At 39.8% G+C, this 17,854-nt stretch overlaps 1 protein-coding gene across 5 annotated transcripts in view; it reads left to right on the forward strand.

Annotated features, from left to right (window-relative positions):
- ABCC4 (ATP binding cassette subfamily C member 4) overlaps positions 1-17,854 on the forward strand; it is a 153,014-nt gene that overhangs the window by 20,342 nt on the left and 114,818 nt on the right. For all 5 annotated transcript variants that reach the window (XM_035564875.1, XM_050716991.1, XM_050716996.1 and 2 more), the window contains 5 exons: positions 2,963-3,088; positions 5,846-6,095; positions 9,698-9,802; positions 16,779-16,868; positions 17,218-17,409. In XM_035564875.1, coding sequence (XP_035420768.1) covers positions 2,963-3,088; positions 5,846-6,095; positions 9,698-9,802; positions 16,779-16,868; positions 17,218-17,409 — 763 coding nt within the window. The remainder of the gene's footprint in view (positions 1-2,962; positions 3,089-5,845; positions 6,096-9,697; positions 9,803-16,778; positions 16,869-17,217; positions 17,410-17,854) is intronic.

Genomic DNA, 17,854 nt, shown 5'->3' on the forward strand with positions numbered 1-17,854 from the left:
AGGAAGGAAGAACAGAATTATGGCAATGTTTTCAGTGCCAGCTATGAGGTTTCTAGCTACAAGGTTCCAGATTGTGGATATATATAAAATGAGTCTGCAGTAGTTTTCCATTGTCAGGAAAATTTAATTGATTTTTCCGTAACTTCCCCTTAAAAAACGACTTAACTCAGGTTGGAATATTGAATTATCTTCAATGTTGTGGCTTCTTAAATTTCCTTCTCTTGTATAATTAATCATGTTCTACTTGCATCCTGACTTTAGAAAAGCCTTTTGCATCTACATGGAAATATTTTTATGTTCCTTTACCAGGTACTCATATGCTTTGTAGTTTTATGCATCTTTGTTGCTTTTCTGTTCAGGGTGAGTGGGTTTCTTCTAGCTCTTCAGATAAGTAAAACTTCTTAGTGAGTTACTGTAAGGTTTTTTTTGTTTGTTTCTTTGTTTGTTTTCAAGTTGTATTTTAAGACAGGTTTCCCAGAAGTATTGAGACTGGCGTTGCCATTGCATGGCTAGGTATGAAGTGAGAACTGAGAATTACAAAATTAGACCAACTCACAGATTTCCCTCTGTTTGTAATCACTGTCTTCAATTACTATGCTCACATGCTATTTCTCAAATAATGAGTCATTCGGTGTTCTCCATCAAATTCTTATTTTTTATGATAAAACCTGTTTGTAGAACAGTTTCAATATATTCTTACATATGCATTTTCACTGTATATTTGCTATGCATGCATATGTATAAAACTACTTCACTTTTTTTGGTTTGTTTTGTTTTTTTTTTAGTTTTATGTCAACAATTAAAATACTTAGCACCTAAAGAGTGCCTTATCAGTGGTGTTCAAAGTGCTCTTCCAAAGTGGTAAGCATTATTATCCCGATTTTACAGATGGGAAACTGAGGCACAAAGAGATTAAGGGACTTGCCCAGGGTCAAACAACAAGTGGCAAAAATCTCTTCTATAAGGTATGTATTCTAAAAGTTAGCCAGTGGCAATGTAACATTCTTTGGGATTTTCCCCATTTATTTACAGCCACTTTATTGGATGCAGAGCAAGGGAAATAATTTGTTAACTGGATATGCATTTGCTTGCATATGTGTGCACAGATCTTTGTATCTTTTTGAAATACAAATGCCCACTGAGCAGAAGGAGTTAATGGAAAAACTGAAATGGATTCCAGCTTTGTAATGATTTGTATGTTCACATGACAATTGCTGGGAATCTGCGTGGATTTAAGAAATCACTCTGTGAAAAAGTGATTTAAGGATTAAAGCTTTTGCTAAAATCCAGGCACACTCAGCATGGCAGCTAATTTGTGCTGTTATTCAGCAATGCACTTGTGACCTGGTATTATAAACACATGTCCACACCAGTTTATGATACGGATGCTTCTTCCATTAGCTGTAGGAGTTTGTACAAATAGATCCAATATCCTGTATCCTGTAGTATCCTGTACCGTATACACGGTATGATACAGTATTCCTTTTACCTCCACAAGTACCAGATGTTGTACAAAATACACATGACATGCTATATTATTTGAGAAATAGTTCGAGTGTTGGATTGAAGACCCTTTTTTTATATATTCAGAAGAACTCAACTCTTAGCGTGCTTTGCCATGCAATTGTAATGCTCTCATTTAAAGCTCTTTATTTTTTTTTAAGGAAAAATACGTGGAACAGTCATGTCAAACATGATCAGAAGAGGAGAAAAAGATCTTAGAAAAGATACTCTAGTTCCATGCCAGTAAGGTTGGGTTAGGGTAACTGATCTTCCTCAGTCATAGCAAGACGCCTTGATTATATTAGGACTAATTTCCATTATTTCTTATCAGTTTTCTTATACGAATATTTCTTAATATTTTGATTTAGCCATCCCAACATTTGTAGATCAGTGGTGCTGAGAAGTTAGAATTTCAGGTGACTGCTTATCATTTTAAACTTTCTTCTGACGTGCTTTGATTGTGGCTATCTTTTCCAGAGCACCGGAGAAACTTTATGGGGGACAAATTAAACTGACAAAACCAAGCAAGCCATTCGAAAGAGCTTGCTAATTTTTTCTTTTTTAGTATGGTCTCCAAGTTTCATTAGATACAAATAATTTAGCAGAAAAAAAAAGAGTTTTATTAAAAAAAAAAAAGCTTATGATAGCTCATTATGTGCTAAGTATGTTTATCTACATGAATGAATTCAGAATTGTAATATGGTTTATTAGCATGGTTTATGCATTTATTACATGGCTTCTAACTTTCAATGCTTTTTCCTAATTAATACTGTGACTTTGTTATTTAATTATATATATATTCTAGTTTGTTTATCAGTGCAAACATAATGTGAGATTAGAATAGATATATTGAATTCAGCATTAATTGCAATTTTTTGCAATTGCACTTAAATAGTATTTCTTTACTTAACAAATCTAGATAGTTTTTTTCTCCTAAATTATAGCTCGTGCTCTCTTACTAAGTAGTCTTTACTTCAAGCAGAATTAACCTTAAAAAGACACAAGCCAAGGCCAATTTCTTTAACTAAATCAAGATAGCCTTTTGAGAATAAGTTTGAAATTTGAAAATGACAATATTTAAAAAAAAATACTTTTTCAATTTTCATTTAGTTCTAAATTTAGTATTTGGCAGTTTTATTATTGTGTTTTTTAATACAAAAATACGTTGTTTAAGGAATACCATGTGTTGCTGCAAACTGACATAGTATTCTGAACAATGAATCAGCTGACAGTTCCCTGAGGATAGAGAATGCCAGGAATACTGATAGATGTATTAAATCTGTCTGCTGCGTGTCATCTGTAAGATACTGTTTTAGGAAGGTTCTTTAATGGAATTGTGGTTATGTGAACCCTCTAGAAGTAAGAGCAAAAACTTAATTAAATATGAGTGCATTATGTGATTATAAATAGCGTCTCTTCTTTTGAGAATCTGAGAATTTTTGTTTTCTGCTATTTACAGAAGCAAGACAGCTGCATTTACAGATGTCAGGATTAGAACCATGAACGAAGTCATAAGTGGCATGAAGATAATAAAGATGTATGCTTGGGAAAAATCATTTGCGGAACTTGTGAGTGGTTTGAGAAGGTAATCCTGGAAAAATACAGCTTGGTTTATGATCTATATCTGTTTACATTTTTTACATGCCAATAAATGCATTATTCTGTGCTGTGGAGAGAAGTTTCCTTGAACTTTTTTGGTCTTTTAAACTTTCTATAGCAAGAGTGAAGGAATGAAAATATATCCTAAGGGGACAGAAGAAGAAAAAATCCTTTGATATTTATAAAATGTGTTTTTAATGTTTCCTTTTACATTTCTGATTAAGAACAGCAACTGATAAATAAAATAGTCGTAGCTGAAGATCCTCACAGTCCTCTAAACAAATGGAAAGGAATCAATAAGTATTTCTCTCTTCAGAGAAATACGTGTAATCTGACTTTATGTCCTATGTGAATAGCATCCTCAGATACTACTCCACTTTCTGCATTTTGAAGTATTGCTCAAACCATCTGAAAAGTGTGGAGGGCAGAATGAAAGCAGCTCAGAAGCTCTCTAGTTGTTCAGCTGGCAAGGCCAACTGACTCTGGAGTCATTTCATTTTAGAGGTCTGTCAGAATCTGGATAAAAGCTACTTGTAAACTTGTTTTTCAAAGCTATTTATTCTTTTACTTGACAGGAGTTCAGGTGTGTATTTCCTATCACTTAGTTTTCATGTTAAGTCTTTCTCCAACATATGAGTTGGTATCCTGCCATGGATTCTGTGATTTCATTTGTTTATTATTAACTTATTTGGAGTTCCTTTTTTTTAATTGATTTTTTTTCCTTTACATACGTGTGCAGGTTTGCAGACTTGCTAACGTTCCCTGAGACATTTATTCCCAGGCACAGAATGCTCTTTCTTCTTCTTCAGTATATATAGGATCCTCTGCTGAGTGAATACTCTTGATTGCTTGAAGGCTTCCCTGTCTTGCTTGGAGCCAGAGAGTATATTTGTTTATTGAAAGCTACTTCAGTGGGAGTATTCATATTATGAAAGTCAATGTCTCATTAGGATTAGAGGTTTCCTATTTAATGACGGAGAGAAATGAGCTCTACCAAAGCACGTCTCGAGCCCTCTTTTGTTTCTTTCAGCGCACTGTGGAAAACTGTTAGCAGTCTTAAATTCATCCACGTGATTATTGCCCGGTATTTCCACAGTGGCCCTTGGTAGTTGTTAAGATGACATCTGAACTCCTCAGTTGTTGTTTTCACCTGTGGCTGTCCATATTAGTTGCCTTTGATACAACTTGGTGCCGTAAGACAGTGTAGTATATCATATACGGCCTATGGGTGGGCTGTAATTATCTGATACTTACAGAGAATAGCACAAAGGGCTCGGTGATTATCCACAGATAGCGAGAGGATTATTAAGGACTATTAGAGAGTGGGAAAAGAGTTTCATCCAGGATTGTAGAAGTAATTGAATTAGACCCAATTCAAATAGTTTACGTACAAATGTTCTTTCACCGTACTCTGGAAGAGATCAGAGATTGCGAGCCCTTAAGCTGAAAAAATGCCTTTGAAATCCTTTGAAAGTCTGTCAATTCAGCCAATTTGGCAAGTATAGTGTGAAAGTTGCTTAACTAGTTTTCTAGTAGTACATCATGCATCCTTCTCTCCGTAAGGGAGAACCGACAGTACTTCAACTGCTATAATCATAACTTGACTTTCTAATCTTTGTGTATAATTCCAGGTGGAAGGTAATCAAAGTGATTAAGATTTTCCCTAAGAATTGCCAGAATATATGTGAAGAGAAAATGTGATTTATTTTTTTTAGTAAAATTCTGTGTCAATTCAGGTAAAATTAGACTATGTGGGGAAGGAGCAAATTGTTATGGCTCTCTTGGTAAAGAAAACCTATTATTTTAATAAGAAGTTAAACCTGAAGGCAGCCACATTGTAGATAGTGCAGTAACGTTTTGAGGATTGGACTTGAGTCATATAGAAGGGGAAGCTGGAGTATAACTAAAGTGGAAATAGAAAACATATGCATCAGCAGCTTTATCAGTTGCTGCAGGGGGTTTTCTGTGTCTGTGCCGTACATCAGGTACTAGTTAGCTGAGGAAATGGTTGGCAGAACAGCTGGTCTCACAGACCTGTATTTTCTGAATTACAAACCACAACTCCCAGAGCAGTGGAAGCCAGGCGCAGGGTCCAAATCAGGAAGGATTTAGGCTGAGGTCAAAGGAAGTACAGCAAATCCTGTGATCCAGCTTGAGGAACAGCAACTGAGTAGCGGTAAATGCTTGAGCCACAGGTGAACTCCTAATGTTTTGGAAGTCGACCTGTTTCACAGGTTGCAGAGTATGTATTCATGTTAGCAAAAGCTTGTGACTGAACTCTGTTGGATTTTTATATTGGAAGGATAAGGAACTGCTGGATACTTGGCTGTTATACAGAAGTTTTTTTTCCTCTTTGCTCTTGTACACCATCTAGAAAGAGTCGAAAGATTAGAATTGGAATTAAAATGCTAGTTTGAGCAAAACAGGAAAAGAGTATTTTGATTTTCTGTCCCTGAAGAATACTTTTTTTTTTTCCCTAGGAGCTATCAAGATATTAAATACCTTAAATTTTTGTTTTCGTCAATTCCTGAGCCTTTTAAATTATCATTTATTATTTGCCATATGCTATGCTTTCTTTACAGTTACTTTTGAGTACAGTTCTTCGCATGCAAGTTGGGGTGGTGCAAGGGAAAGAAAGGACATAAAAGTGTAATCTTGAGAGTGGGGTCTCCCTCATCCTATTGTTGAGGGCATCTGTGATGAGAGGGATTGATGCGAATGTTTATATTTTGCATTTTTTTAGGAAGGAGATTGCCATGGTTATGAAAAGCTCCTACCTTCGAGGACTGAACTTAGCCTCTTTCTTCGTGGCAAGCAAAATAACGGTGTTCATGACTTTCATGGCATATGTACTACTTGGCAACATTATCTCTGCGAGCCGGGTGTTCGTTGCAGTGTCCCTGTATGGTGCAGTAAGACTGACAGTAACTCTGTTCTTCCCTGCGGCTGTTGAGAGAGTATCCGAGGCAGTGGTTAGCATACGACGAATCAAGGTATGGTTATTTGTATTTGTTCTCTTATTTTAACGTTGTTTTATCCAGAAAATGCAGCTTTATTTTAGTTTTGCAGAGTTTCAGATTTTTACTGAAATAACCTCTTTTGCAACTGAATGTGGTCCTGTGTAAACTTGCAAAAACCCATGAAGTGTGCTCTAGAGCGAGGTGAAATGTAGGAGAAAAGTAAGTGCAGTGAGGCATTGTAGATGTTTTTGAAGTAAGAGGATCGTGTGTGCAAATATGTTGGAATTGGGAGTTGTAAGTCAGGAAATATGGATGGCAAAAACAGCAGGTGGGAGATGCAGGATTCATATTCCATGTGCACTGCACTACCCTGTCAGCTGTGGAGGGGAGGTGCGAGCCCTCACTGCTGCCCTGTAGATGCTTTCAAAACTGGAGGGAAGGCTCAGTAAGGATGAACATGCTGCTGTTTTTGGCAGAAGGACTTCGTGGTTTTTTTGTTGTTTTTTTTTTTCTGTGTTTAGTGTGGTGTTTTGAATAAAACTGTAATGTTTGCTGTATGTACTCGTACTTTAGCATAAACTACAAGAGTGAAACATTTAAATGCAAAACGTGTTTTAAATTTAAGACTTAAGAAGTCCCAAGTCATCAAGCTATTGAAATACAGAATTACTATTTTAGAACTTAATTTTTTTGGGAAAAAAAGTTAATCTTGTCTAGAATGGAGTAAGCAGAAATGCTGTACCTGTGGTTTTGCAGAGTGTCACTATGCCATTTATCGATGAAAGTATCTAAAAATGTCCTGTTTTCTTTTCCATGTGTCTGAGTATAATAAATCTTTTGTTGTTGTTGTTGATAAATTTCTGATTGTACTAAGCCTACACGTAACACATACATTAAACAGGTAACCTTTGCTCTTCAGAGAAGCATTTTGTAAAAGTTGATGCAAATGGAATTAGAAAAGCCTAATGTGTGAAAATCACCACCATGGTGAAATGTAGGCAGTAACATTTATTATTACTGCTTCAACTAAATTGCGGGAGGGGAGAGAAGTGCTTGGGATGCTGGATGGTGCATGCTGTCTTTTCAATACTTTCACGTAGCCTGTGTTCAGCTCCAGGGCAGTGCCCTTTCAAAAGATCATTCAAGCTGTGCAGGTTGAGAAACGTGGATGGAAGGCTGAAAAAGATGCCTTAGGAACAGGAGAATGGCTCTTGAGCAGAGGCAGTGTCAGTCTGTTCCCTTTTTCTCCTGTCTCAGTTTCCAGTATATCCTGCGGGTCACAAGATTTTGCTCCTAGCAGCTGGCTCCAACTCCCCTGCACTCACGATTATGAATTAGAGAGAGGAAGAGAGAGTAGAAAATGTAGGGAAAAAGTATAAAGCTGATGGCTAGGTGTATTTGCACAAAACTGAAAATAATGTATTTTTGAAGAAGGTGGATTTTTGAACCCTTGAACAAGAGCAAGTGAGGTTTCAGTGCTGATCTTAAAATATGCTCAGATGGAGACCTGGAAGCAGGAGATACCATGCTTTGTGTGAGAATGAAGCACAATTAGAGGGGAATCAGTAGCCTTTCCTCCATGTTGATGCATACAGATACAGGAAATGAAGAATATTATCGTATTTACTTTTATTTTTTTTTCCTCTGAGCTGTCTTCTCCCCTCACCTTAGCTACACAGCAATGTCTGCATCTATTCTTGAAGCTCACCCACTATTTTAGGATGAAGCAATTGCCTCAAGGTCCCCTTGTGAAACAAAGTGAGAGCAGTTGTTTTTCAAAGGGTTATTTTGGTAGAGACTGTGAAAAGAGGATAAACTTCATCTGGGTAAAAAAGATAGTTGTTTTTTTCTCAAGGACACAATACTATCTCAAGCTAATGTTTGTTTCTCAGCATCCTCTGGATGCTAGCAATTTTATTTTTCTCTGCATGGTAGACAATTCAATACTAAAAAAAATGGAAGAATGTTTTAAGAAAACTTGAACAGTGTTTAAAGCTTAAGTTATTTTACTGCTTTTGAAAATTTTATTTCTAGTGTTGATTTCTGTTCCCACCCCCTGCTATGTTAAATTCCTGATGTTAGCCATATAATTCTTTTCTTGATTTGTACTATTTTTATTTGAAGCCTTCCATATGTGTTACTGTAGCATTTTTGAATTAAACGGCTAGCTAGAATTTATACCTGATATGAATACTACTGCTAGAAGAGAAATTCCTGGTAAAAGCTGAAACAAGAGAACGATTCCTTGCTAATAACTCCCTGATGTTTCATCCATCATCTAAATCCAAATCACACTTCAAAGGCCATGTGCCTCATTGGAGATATAGGCTGTCTGGAATTTCTTTCCGTGACTACCACCTTCTTCTCCCGAGTCCTCTCTTCCGCACATCAATTTGCACCTGCCTGTCTAAAACAGGGCTCAGCAATGCTCACCTGGCCACAGAGTTCAGACTTGCTTTGCCATTTGGTGGAGATGTGGATGTGCATTGAGTTTGGGGACTGCATGAAAATGCTTGACTGCTTGCAGGTCTCTTAAGTGATACCAGGTGAATTTTGAGCAAGGTCCCTTGTGCCTGCTAACACGTTACAGTGCTGTTCATGTCCCCTTTGTCAGCTTTGTTCTGTTTCCTCATAGTTACTGACTTCCAAAAGTCTTCAGCATTACTCTCATGTCTGCAGGCTGTTCGGTGCTTGTTAACTACTCTCGGCTTTTCTGAAAATATGGTCTGATAAAGGCCTGTTTTAGGTCTTCATGGTCTGTGATTCAAATCATGTTGGAATTGTTCTGCTTTTTATCGTAAACTTGTAGTAACTGTTATCCATGAAAATTTTCTCTAGAACTTGCCTCTTTCCTTTCTAAATGTGTTCGAGCTATTTGTAATCTAGCATCATCAGGCAAAGTGTGCTGGAAGTGTGGCTGTAGTATAGAGCACACATTTGGGCAACCTGGACTAGTGGTAGGTGCCCCCCTCATGGCAGGGGATTGGAGCTGGGTGGTCTTTAAGCCCAAACCATTCTGTGATAATGCAAGTTGAAGGAAACGAACCCTAACTGGAATATATTTTACAAGTACAGTAGGAAAAATGCAACAGAACAGTAAGGATTTTTTTTCTGTTAATACCCTGGATTTTAATAGGAGGAGAGTTTCAGTGACTTCTTGTCGCTGGAAGAATGCTTAATAGAGACAGTGGTGTCCCTGTTATGGTGCCCTCAGTATTCTTTTAAGGGAAACGAAAATGAAATAAGCCTTCATCATCAAAACAGGGGAATGACAAGATTGCACTAGGGTTTCATCTCTTCTTTGTGGGAAGGGGGAATCAAACAATTTTAAGGTTTATAAGGATTTATTTTTAAGTTCTTTGTGCTTCAGGATTTTTTTGTTATTGAGCAGGTTGCTGGTAGAATTCCATAGTACTGTTATGCTATGAAATCTGTACTTCTGGGTGATCCCTGGGATAGTTAGCTGGTTAGATGTGCATTGTTTGAATGGTTTTTGCATTGCTTTGAAATTCCTTGATCTATGTGTTTATTTTTTCATCAGTAACATTTTGTATGCTGCTTACAAAAACATGTGCTTGGCTTCCTTTCTCATTCCCAGTTTCACATCAGAACCCTGACCTTTTCTTTTATTGCAGAACTTCCTGATACTTGATGAAGTCTCACACTTCAAGCCACAGCTGCATGGTAGTAATGAGAATGTCATTCTTCATGTGCAGGATTTGACTTGCTATTGGGATAAGGTAAACTTCTACTAAATGTTAAGAGCATACTGGTGCTGCAGGCATTTTGAGCCTACAAAGCAGTATGTCTATGTATGGTGTGCCCTTGCTTTGCATTCCGTCGTCTGTGCAGGAGAAACCTTTTAGTATGTTAAACTAACTCTGTTGAATAGATTTAAAACAGTATCAAATGCATCTTAAAAGTAGCTATTCTTGAATTTTATACTAAATGAAAATCTGTACGTTTCTATGGGAAAATATCTCATTGAACAGCGTTGTACTGCAGCTTAGATGTTTAAATTGGAATTAAGGACAGACAGCACAGTACAGCAGGCCTTAGTGTATGGTGTGTAGTTTTTTTTCTGTGAACTGAATGCTGACTGGTTCATTAGTCTAGAACCAGTACAATATTATACTTCATGTAACAGATTGGAAAGCTTTAGGGAGGAATCTACAAGTATTTGTTACTCTGTGTATTTTAATTGAGATTGTTCAGCTTCAAATTGTTCTTTCTTAAAATATGCCAAAACCACCAAAATGACTAGAAAAGGGACAATACGGAGGTGATAAATCTATTATGTATCCTTTTCTCTGAGAGAGGCAAGTGTTGATTCTGTTTTTTAAAAATGCAATTGTTATGGGAAGCAGCAATTTGTGATCAATTGTTGGAGCTACTATGAGCTGCCAGTATCCTTGCACAAGGGAAGCTTCAGTCTCCATAAGAAACTCTGGAAGCTCTAAAAATGAATTTTGCATATAAATGTAATGCAAATTAGACATCTCACATATCTCCCCTTACACACCCTCTTCCCCTCACATGTGCTGTGTCCCAAGGAAGATAAAGTGTGCAAATATGTGTGAGGATCTACCTTATAATACTACTCAGCTACAAAACTAAATTGCTACGTTATTATGCTTTACTTTCTCAGAGCTTCTCTGTGACATGAATTCTTTCTGAGACGTTGAACAAACTTTTTAATTAAGTGGCGTGGAATACTTAATAGTGAATGCATTCTAATGCAGGGTGGAATGTATTTCTCAGACTTCGTTTTCTCCCCAAACCTGTATTATACCACCGTTAACAATCTATAGGAAATGGTTGCATAATATGTCCGTAAAACACCTTTGGGTTTTTCATGAGTTATTTATACTAGGTGAAGTTGAGTAGCATGACTGGAATTAACTAGATTCCTTTTGGTTGAAAAAAAAGAAAAGAAAACTTAATGTAATTTTCATTTTGATATTTAATTGAAATGTGCAAAGGAGAAGAATAGTTCTCCCAGAACTATAAGAGCAGTTCAGAACATTTCTCTTGCATACTTCTACAATAACGCAAAATAATTTTATAGAGTTGCTAACTGAAAAGATGGAGAGTTCTGTGAGAGGGAAGTTATAAAAGGAATAATAAAAATATGCTATACTTTGTCAAATAACCAGCTTAGCCTGCTGCTACTGTAACTGGGTTTCTCATGACTCTTTGGATCTCTGTATAGCAACCGTACAGCTGGATGATATTTTTATTTTATTTTATTTTTAAAGATTATGAGCCCAAATAGATACTTAAAAAAAAATAAAAATTCCACAACAACCCACAAATCCAAAATCACTGGAAGTAAAAAAGGGATTATTAGATAGACTTTTAGGAAAACAACTTAACATGGTGTATTACAGTTTATCAAAAGATAAATAAAACCAATTAATTCACGGTCACACTCTTGTTTTACTCAGGCAAGTCTTATCTGAGTTCCACAGGCTAGTCTGATAGCAGCATGGAACTGGGGATTCTTCGATACGGGGTTTTTCCTAACGTGCCTTTAGTTTACAGAACAGTCTGTCTGCTCAGCTGAAAAACTTGGAAATTCAGGAATTTGAACGGAGGCCAAATGTATCCCTTGTAATTTTAGTCGCTTAAATGAGGAGCTTAAGCAGTGTAGTACTTCTGTGTAATATATTGTCTCTGAGGCCCTTACATGGGATGAATTACTTGTTTCATTTGGCTGTAGGGTGTGAGGTCTGCCCAAGCTCACCTAAGGAATTGATGCCACTGAAGGGATCAGTCTTACATCTTTCGGTCCTCCCGCTCTGCCCCTGTTCCCTGCCTTGTGTTGCTGTTAATGTGTGATGTGTGACCCCATGGTGAACCTGGTCACAGGGATGAAGCAATGAATCCCTTTTTGTGTGAAGCGTTTTCTGACAGCCAAGTCCCGTGAACAACCCATCTGCAAGGTTAGGCCAGAAGAAGCAGCAGCAGAAGGGAGGTGACAGACATGGATAGCTGACAGGGCCCCTGCAGGGGAGCTGGGACATTTGGTGGCAATTAGCTGTCAGATGAACTTAGCTGTAACATCAGTCTGTGCTCTTATTTAAGTGTCTCAGTGCCTAAAAATAGAACAAACTGCCTTTAATATGAGGAATGCTATTTTGTAGAAATACCATGCCCTTGAGGTATATGTGGCTGTGCTTTTTTCTTGCTTTTCTTTAGGGTCTGTGACGTATTACAGTACTGCTTTAATATATAATAATTGGGTATTAATTTAAAAACTTTGATTTTTTTTCTAACATTACTCATAGGCTCTTACAATATTTTGTTTCGAAAACCTTGGCATGGGTGGAAGTCCCCTTGCTCTCTTGTGAATACAGAAACACAACATCAAGAGGTCTCAAGAGGGGCTGTGGAGGGGTGTGTGGAAAAGCTTATTTAGTTTTCTAAGTACTTTTTTTCTAAGTAATATCGATTTTTCAGATCAATTTATTAAAGGATAGTTTTTCATCCTATAAACCTTGCATTAAAAAATGCATTGGCTGCCACAAGCTAGTGGAGTTCTCCCGACCTTAGCTCCAGTTCCATACCTGAACCGAGCGTGCACTCAAGGCTGGGAAAGCATATTCATGGTAAAATGCTGATGGGTGGGGTGGAGAAAAAAGAAAAGATCCCTGTTGCTGCCACCTCGTGGGGACGGATAACGGCAGCAACAACAGTAGGTATGCGGGGTGGCACAGCACACACAAGTTTGGGTTCTTGCAGAGTGACTCTGATTTCATACAGAGAGGTGGCAGCTGTGATGGATGAGTGCCATTGGGCTCTGAGGACCTTGCTGCTTCACCGAGCATTTCTCCTGGCCTGAGGAGGAGGAGGCACGTGTTTGTTAGCCCAGCTGTCACAGGTTTGGATGGATACTGCACCCATGTCTCCCCCAGATCATTTGAAACAGCTAGTTGCAAGCTTCCCCTTTCGGCAGTCCCAGAGCTGGGTCACAGGGCAGCTTCCTTGCAGGGACAGGTGCCAGCCTTTTCAGCCTCCTGCACTTCAGAAGGTGCCTGGAGATTTTAAGCAGCCTACCAGTAGTTCGGAGGGGCACTAGATTTTCTCTGTTGTGCTCTTCTGCTGAATTTTAGGGCTGGGTTTTAGTGTGGTTGTTTAATAGAAATACTAGCAATATCCAGCTCTTTTTTTTTTTTTTAAATGCTAGTATTTTACTGTTTGCATTTTAGTGTCAGGCACGCTTAGGGCAGCCTCAGATGCATGTAAGGGCAGATCCTGTTACAAGGGATTTTTGCTTTAATGAGAGGGAGCTGCACCAGACCCTTAGCTATTTGGTTTAGAATAGCTATTAAAGACATGAGGATCCTTTCTTTTCATAAGAAGTAGAGGGGATGACGAGGGGGTGCCACTGTCTGTGTCAGTGACCAGCTGCATGGAGCTCCACCTGGGGGTGGATGAAGAGCTGGCAGAGTTTATGAGTCAGGATTAAAGAGAAGGCGACATTATAAAGACAGGTGACATTATAGTGGGGGTCTGCTACAGGAAGACTGAACAAGTGAGATCCTGTACAGGCTGATAGGAGCAGCCCCGTGTTCTCATAAGCTCTGATCCTCATAGAGGAGGACTTCAACCACCCCGATATCTGTTGGGGGGCAACCCAGCAGGGCATAAGCAATCCAGAAGGTTCCTGGAGTGTGTCAATGTTAACTTCTTTCTCCAAGTGATTGAGGAGCAAATGAGGGCAGGTGCTCTGCTGGACCTCATTCTATCCAACAAGGAAGGGCTGGTGGGGAATGTGGAGCTCAAGGGCAGCCTTGGCTGCAGTGACCATGAAATGGTGGAGTTCAAGGTCCTTAGGGCATTGAGGAGGGTGCACAGCAAGCTCACTACCCTGACCTACAGGAGAGCAGACTTTGGCCTCCTCAGGGATCTGCTTGGTAGAGTACTGTGGGATAAAGTCCTGGGGGGAAGAAGGGCTCAAGAAAGCTGGGTAATATTCAAGGGTTACCTCCTCCAAGCTCAAGAGCGATGCATCCCAACAAAAAGGAAGTCAGGAAGAAACACTAGGAGGCCGCATGGATGAACGAGGAGCTCCTGGCCAAAGTCAAACACAAAAAGGAAGCCAACAGAGGGTGGAAGCAAGGACAGGTAGCCAGTGAGGAATACAGAGAAATTGTCCAGGCAATTAGGTTATGAAAGAAAGCTAAAGCCCTGTTAGAATTAGATCTGGCCAGAGACATCAAGGGCAAGAAGAAAGGCTTCTATAGGTACGTCACTGATAAAAGGAAGACTAGGGGAAATGTTGGCCCTCTCCTGAAGGAAATGGGAGATGTGGTTACGCAGGATGTGGAGAAGGCTGAGGTATTCAACAACAACTTTGCCTCAGTCTTCACCAGCAAGTGCTCTAGCTACCCCGCTTAAGTTGCAGAAGGCAAAGATAGGGACTGGAAGAATGATGAACCACCCACTGTAGGAGATCAGGTTCAAGACCAGCTAAGGAACCTGAAGGTGCACAGGTCCATGGGACCTGATGAGATGCATGTGCAGGTCCGTAGGAAACTGGTGGATGAAGTTGCTAAGCCACTGTCCATCATATTTGAGAAGTAGTGGCAGTCCATTGAAGTTCCCACTGACTGGAAGAGGGGAAACATAACCCCCCATTTTCAAAAAGGGATAAAAGGGAGGCCCAGGGAACTACAGGCCAGTCAGTCTCACCTCTGTGCTCAGCAAGATCATGGAGCCTTGGTGCTCCTAGCTGATGAAACCCTGCTAAGGCACATAGAAAACAAAGAGGTGATTGGTGACAGCCAACGTGGCTTTGCTAAGGGCAAACCGTGCTTCACAAATTTGGTGGCCTTCTGTGACGGGGTTACTGCATTGATGGATAGGGGAAGAGCAACTGATGTCATCTGCCTGGACTTGTGCAAAGCATTTGACACTGTCCCACATGACATCCTTGTTTCTAAGTTGGAGAGACGTGGATTAGAAGGATGAACCACTCAATGGATAAGGAATTTTCTGGATGCTCACACTCAAAGAGCAATGGCTTGATATCCAGGTGGAGACTTGTGACAAGTGGTCTTCCTCAGAAGTCGGTACTGGGGGCTGGTGCTGTTTAACATCTTTGTTGGTGACCTGGACAGAGGGATTGAGTGCACCCTCAGCAGGTTTGCCAATGACGCCAAGCTGCGTGGTGCGGTCAGTAAGCTGGAGGGAAGCGATGCCATCCAGAGGGACCTGGACAGGCCTGAGAGGTGGGCCTGTGTGAACTTCATGAGGTTCAACAAGGCCAAGTGCAAGGTCCTGCACCTGGGCTGAGGCAATCCCCAACACAAATACAGACTGGGTGATGGATGAGTGGATTGAAAGCATCCCTGAGGAAAAGGAGTTGAGGGTGTTGGTTGATGAGAAACTCAGCGTGAGTTGGCAATATGTGCTTGCAGCCCAGAAAGCCAACCGTGTCCTGGGCTGCATCAAAAGCAGCGTGGCCAGCAGATCTAGGGAGGGGATTGTCCCACTCTGCTCTCGTGAGACCTGGAGTGCTGTATTCAGCTCTGGGTCCCCCAGCACAAGAGGAAAAGGACCTATTAGAGCGAGTCCAGAGGAGGGCCATGAGGATGCTCAGAGGGCTGGAGCACCTCTCCTACAAAGACAGGCTGAGGGAGTTGGGGTTGTTCAGCCTGGAGAAGGGAAGGCTCCGGGGAGACCTTATAGCAGCCTTCCAGTACTTAAATGGAACCTGTAAGAAAGCTGGCGGGGGACTCTTTGTCAGGGAGTGTAGTGATAGGACAGGAGTAATGGCTTTAAACTAAAGGAGGGTACGTTTAGACTAGATATTAGGAATAAACTCTTCACTGTGAGGGTCGTGAGGCACTGGCACAGGCTGCCCAGAGGAGCCGTGGGTGCCTCATCCCTGTTCAAGGCCAGGCTGGATGGGGCTTTGGGCAACCTGGTCTGGTGGGAGGTGTCCCTGCCCACGGCACGGGGTTGGAGCTGGATGGTCTTTAAGGTCCCTTCTAGCACAGAGCATTCCATGATTCTTTGATTTTTACAATTATACCTTGGTAGGAGAGGTGCAAAATATGTTGAGAAATAAACTCTTATCAGTGGTGTAACATAAAGGATAGGCATATTAATAAGGACTACCAAACAAAGAATTCCAGGTCATGTATTTTTACACAAATAGTCTGCAGTGTTGTTTGTCAGAGGCCTCCAAGACGCACGAGATGAAGCTGTGTCAAAGCAAATGTTATTTTTCTGTTTTGACTTTGGCTGCAGCCTTGAGAGCAAGCACAGACCTAGCTTTCCCAGGCTGTGAGAGAACTTCAAAAACTCTCCCTCTTACAGCAGATGCCTGACTGCTCGGTGGAGCTGGACCTGCGGGGCCAGGTTGGTGAATGCCATGGAGATGGCCAGCTGGAGACCTCCTGTTATTGAGGCTGCTGTCCCAGCTGCAGCCAGGAGGTGTGTGCTGGGAGGAAGTGCTTCTGCTACTGCCTTTAGGTTCCTCATTCCCTGAACACAATTGTGTCAATTACTTGTTTGGGCTTAAGGATCAGTGCATTTCAGAGGTGTGTGTGAATTATGAAGAGGCAAACTGTATGTCTGAAAATATCGTTGTCGTATGGGTTGCTAATTTAGAGTCATTTATGTGCATTGTTCTCTGTTTCTAAAGAGTTATTTTGTTGATGTGTATTTAATACCGGTTAAGTGTGACTTTTCTTAAATCCACAGAGTTTAGAAAGCCCAGCACTTCAGCAACTTTCATTTACTGTTAGACGAGGGGAATTGCTGGCTGTGATTGGTCCTGTAGGAGCTGGAAAAGTAAGTCTTGATGTTTACTCCATTCTGTGGGGATTTTGAGTCTCTTAAACGTGTCTAAAAACTTGAAAATGTGAAGTTTTTTTGTGTATAATGATACACTTTACATGGAGGTACTGTCATTCAAGCAAGGCAGATGACCTGTGAGTGGGGAGGAGATGGTTCAAAGTTAAGCAGTACTGTGTGTTTTACTTCTAAGACGGCATGTAAAGGGTACTAGTGCATTTATACAATTAAGAGTAGCTTGAGTGACAGGGTGAAGTAGGCCATCATGCCAGTAAACACTTCTCAGTCTCCGTGGTGTCTTCAATGCAATCAGACTTTACATTTTTTATTTTTGAATCTTTTCCAGTCTTCACTCTTAAGTGCTGTGCTTGGTGAGCTGCCTAAAGACAAAGGTTTGATAAATGTTGCTGGAAGAATTGCTTATGTTTCTCAGCAGCCTTGGGTGTTTTCTGGTACAGTAAGAAGTAATATACTGTTTGACAAGGAATACGAGAAAGAAAAATACGAAAAAGTTTTAAAAGTCTGTGCTCTTAAAAAGGTATGCTTTTTCTCTTTGTGTGTTTTATTTTCACAATCTTTATTGTCTTCTTCGTGTTATTTCGGTCTAGTGGTATGTGCTTTAAGATATAATACATAGAATGGATTTTTATTAGTATAATGGGAAATATATTTCTGTTAAGTGGTAGGATTTGTGCATCATTTTTGACATTCACATGTAAGGACATTCTTGTAATTCCTAGAACTTTCACTAGAGGGGGATGTAGTTTATGTGAAGCTCCGACAAATTTGGAAAAAGCTATTCCCAATTATTTAATTTCGTAATTATGTTTAGCCCCATTCATTGATGTTATGGTAGATACATGTGTAGACTTAACAAAATGTGGAAAAACAAATGATGAAGCTAGCACTATTTGTGACTTTCATTTTGTAAATATCCTTTATGCTTTTTTAAAAAATCATGTATATCATGTACTATGCATTGC

This window comes from Cygnus atratus, chromosome 1 (assembly GCF_013377495.2).
Source record: "Cygnus atratus isolate AKBS03 ecotype Queensland, Australia chromosome 1, CAtr_DNAZoo_HiC_assembly, whole genome shotgun sequence".
Classification (NCBI taxonomy): domain Eukaryota; kingdom Metazoa; phylum Chordata; class Aves; order Anseriformes; family Anatidae; genus Cygnus; species Cygnus atratus.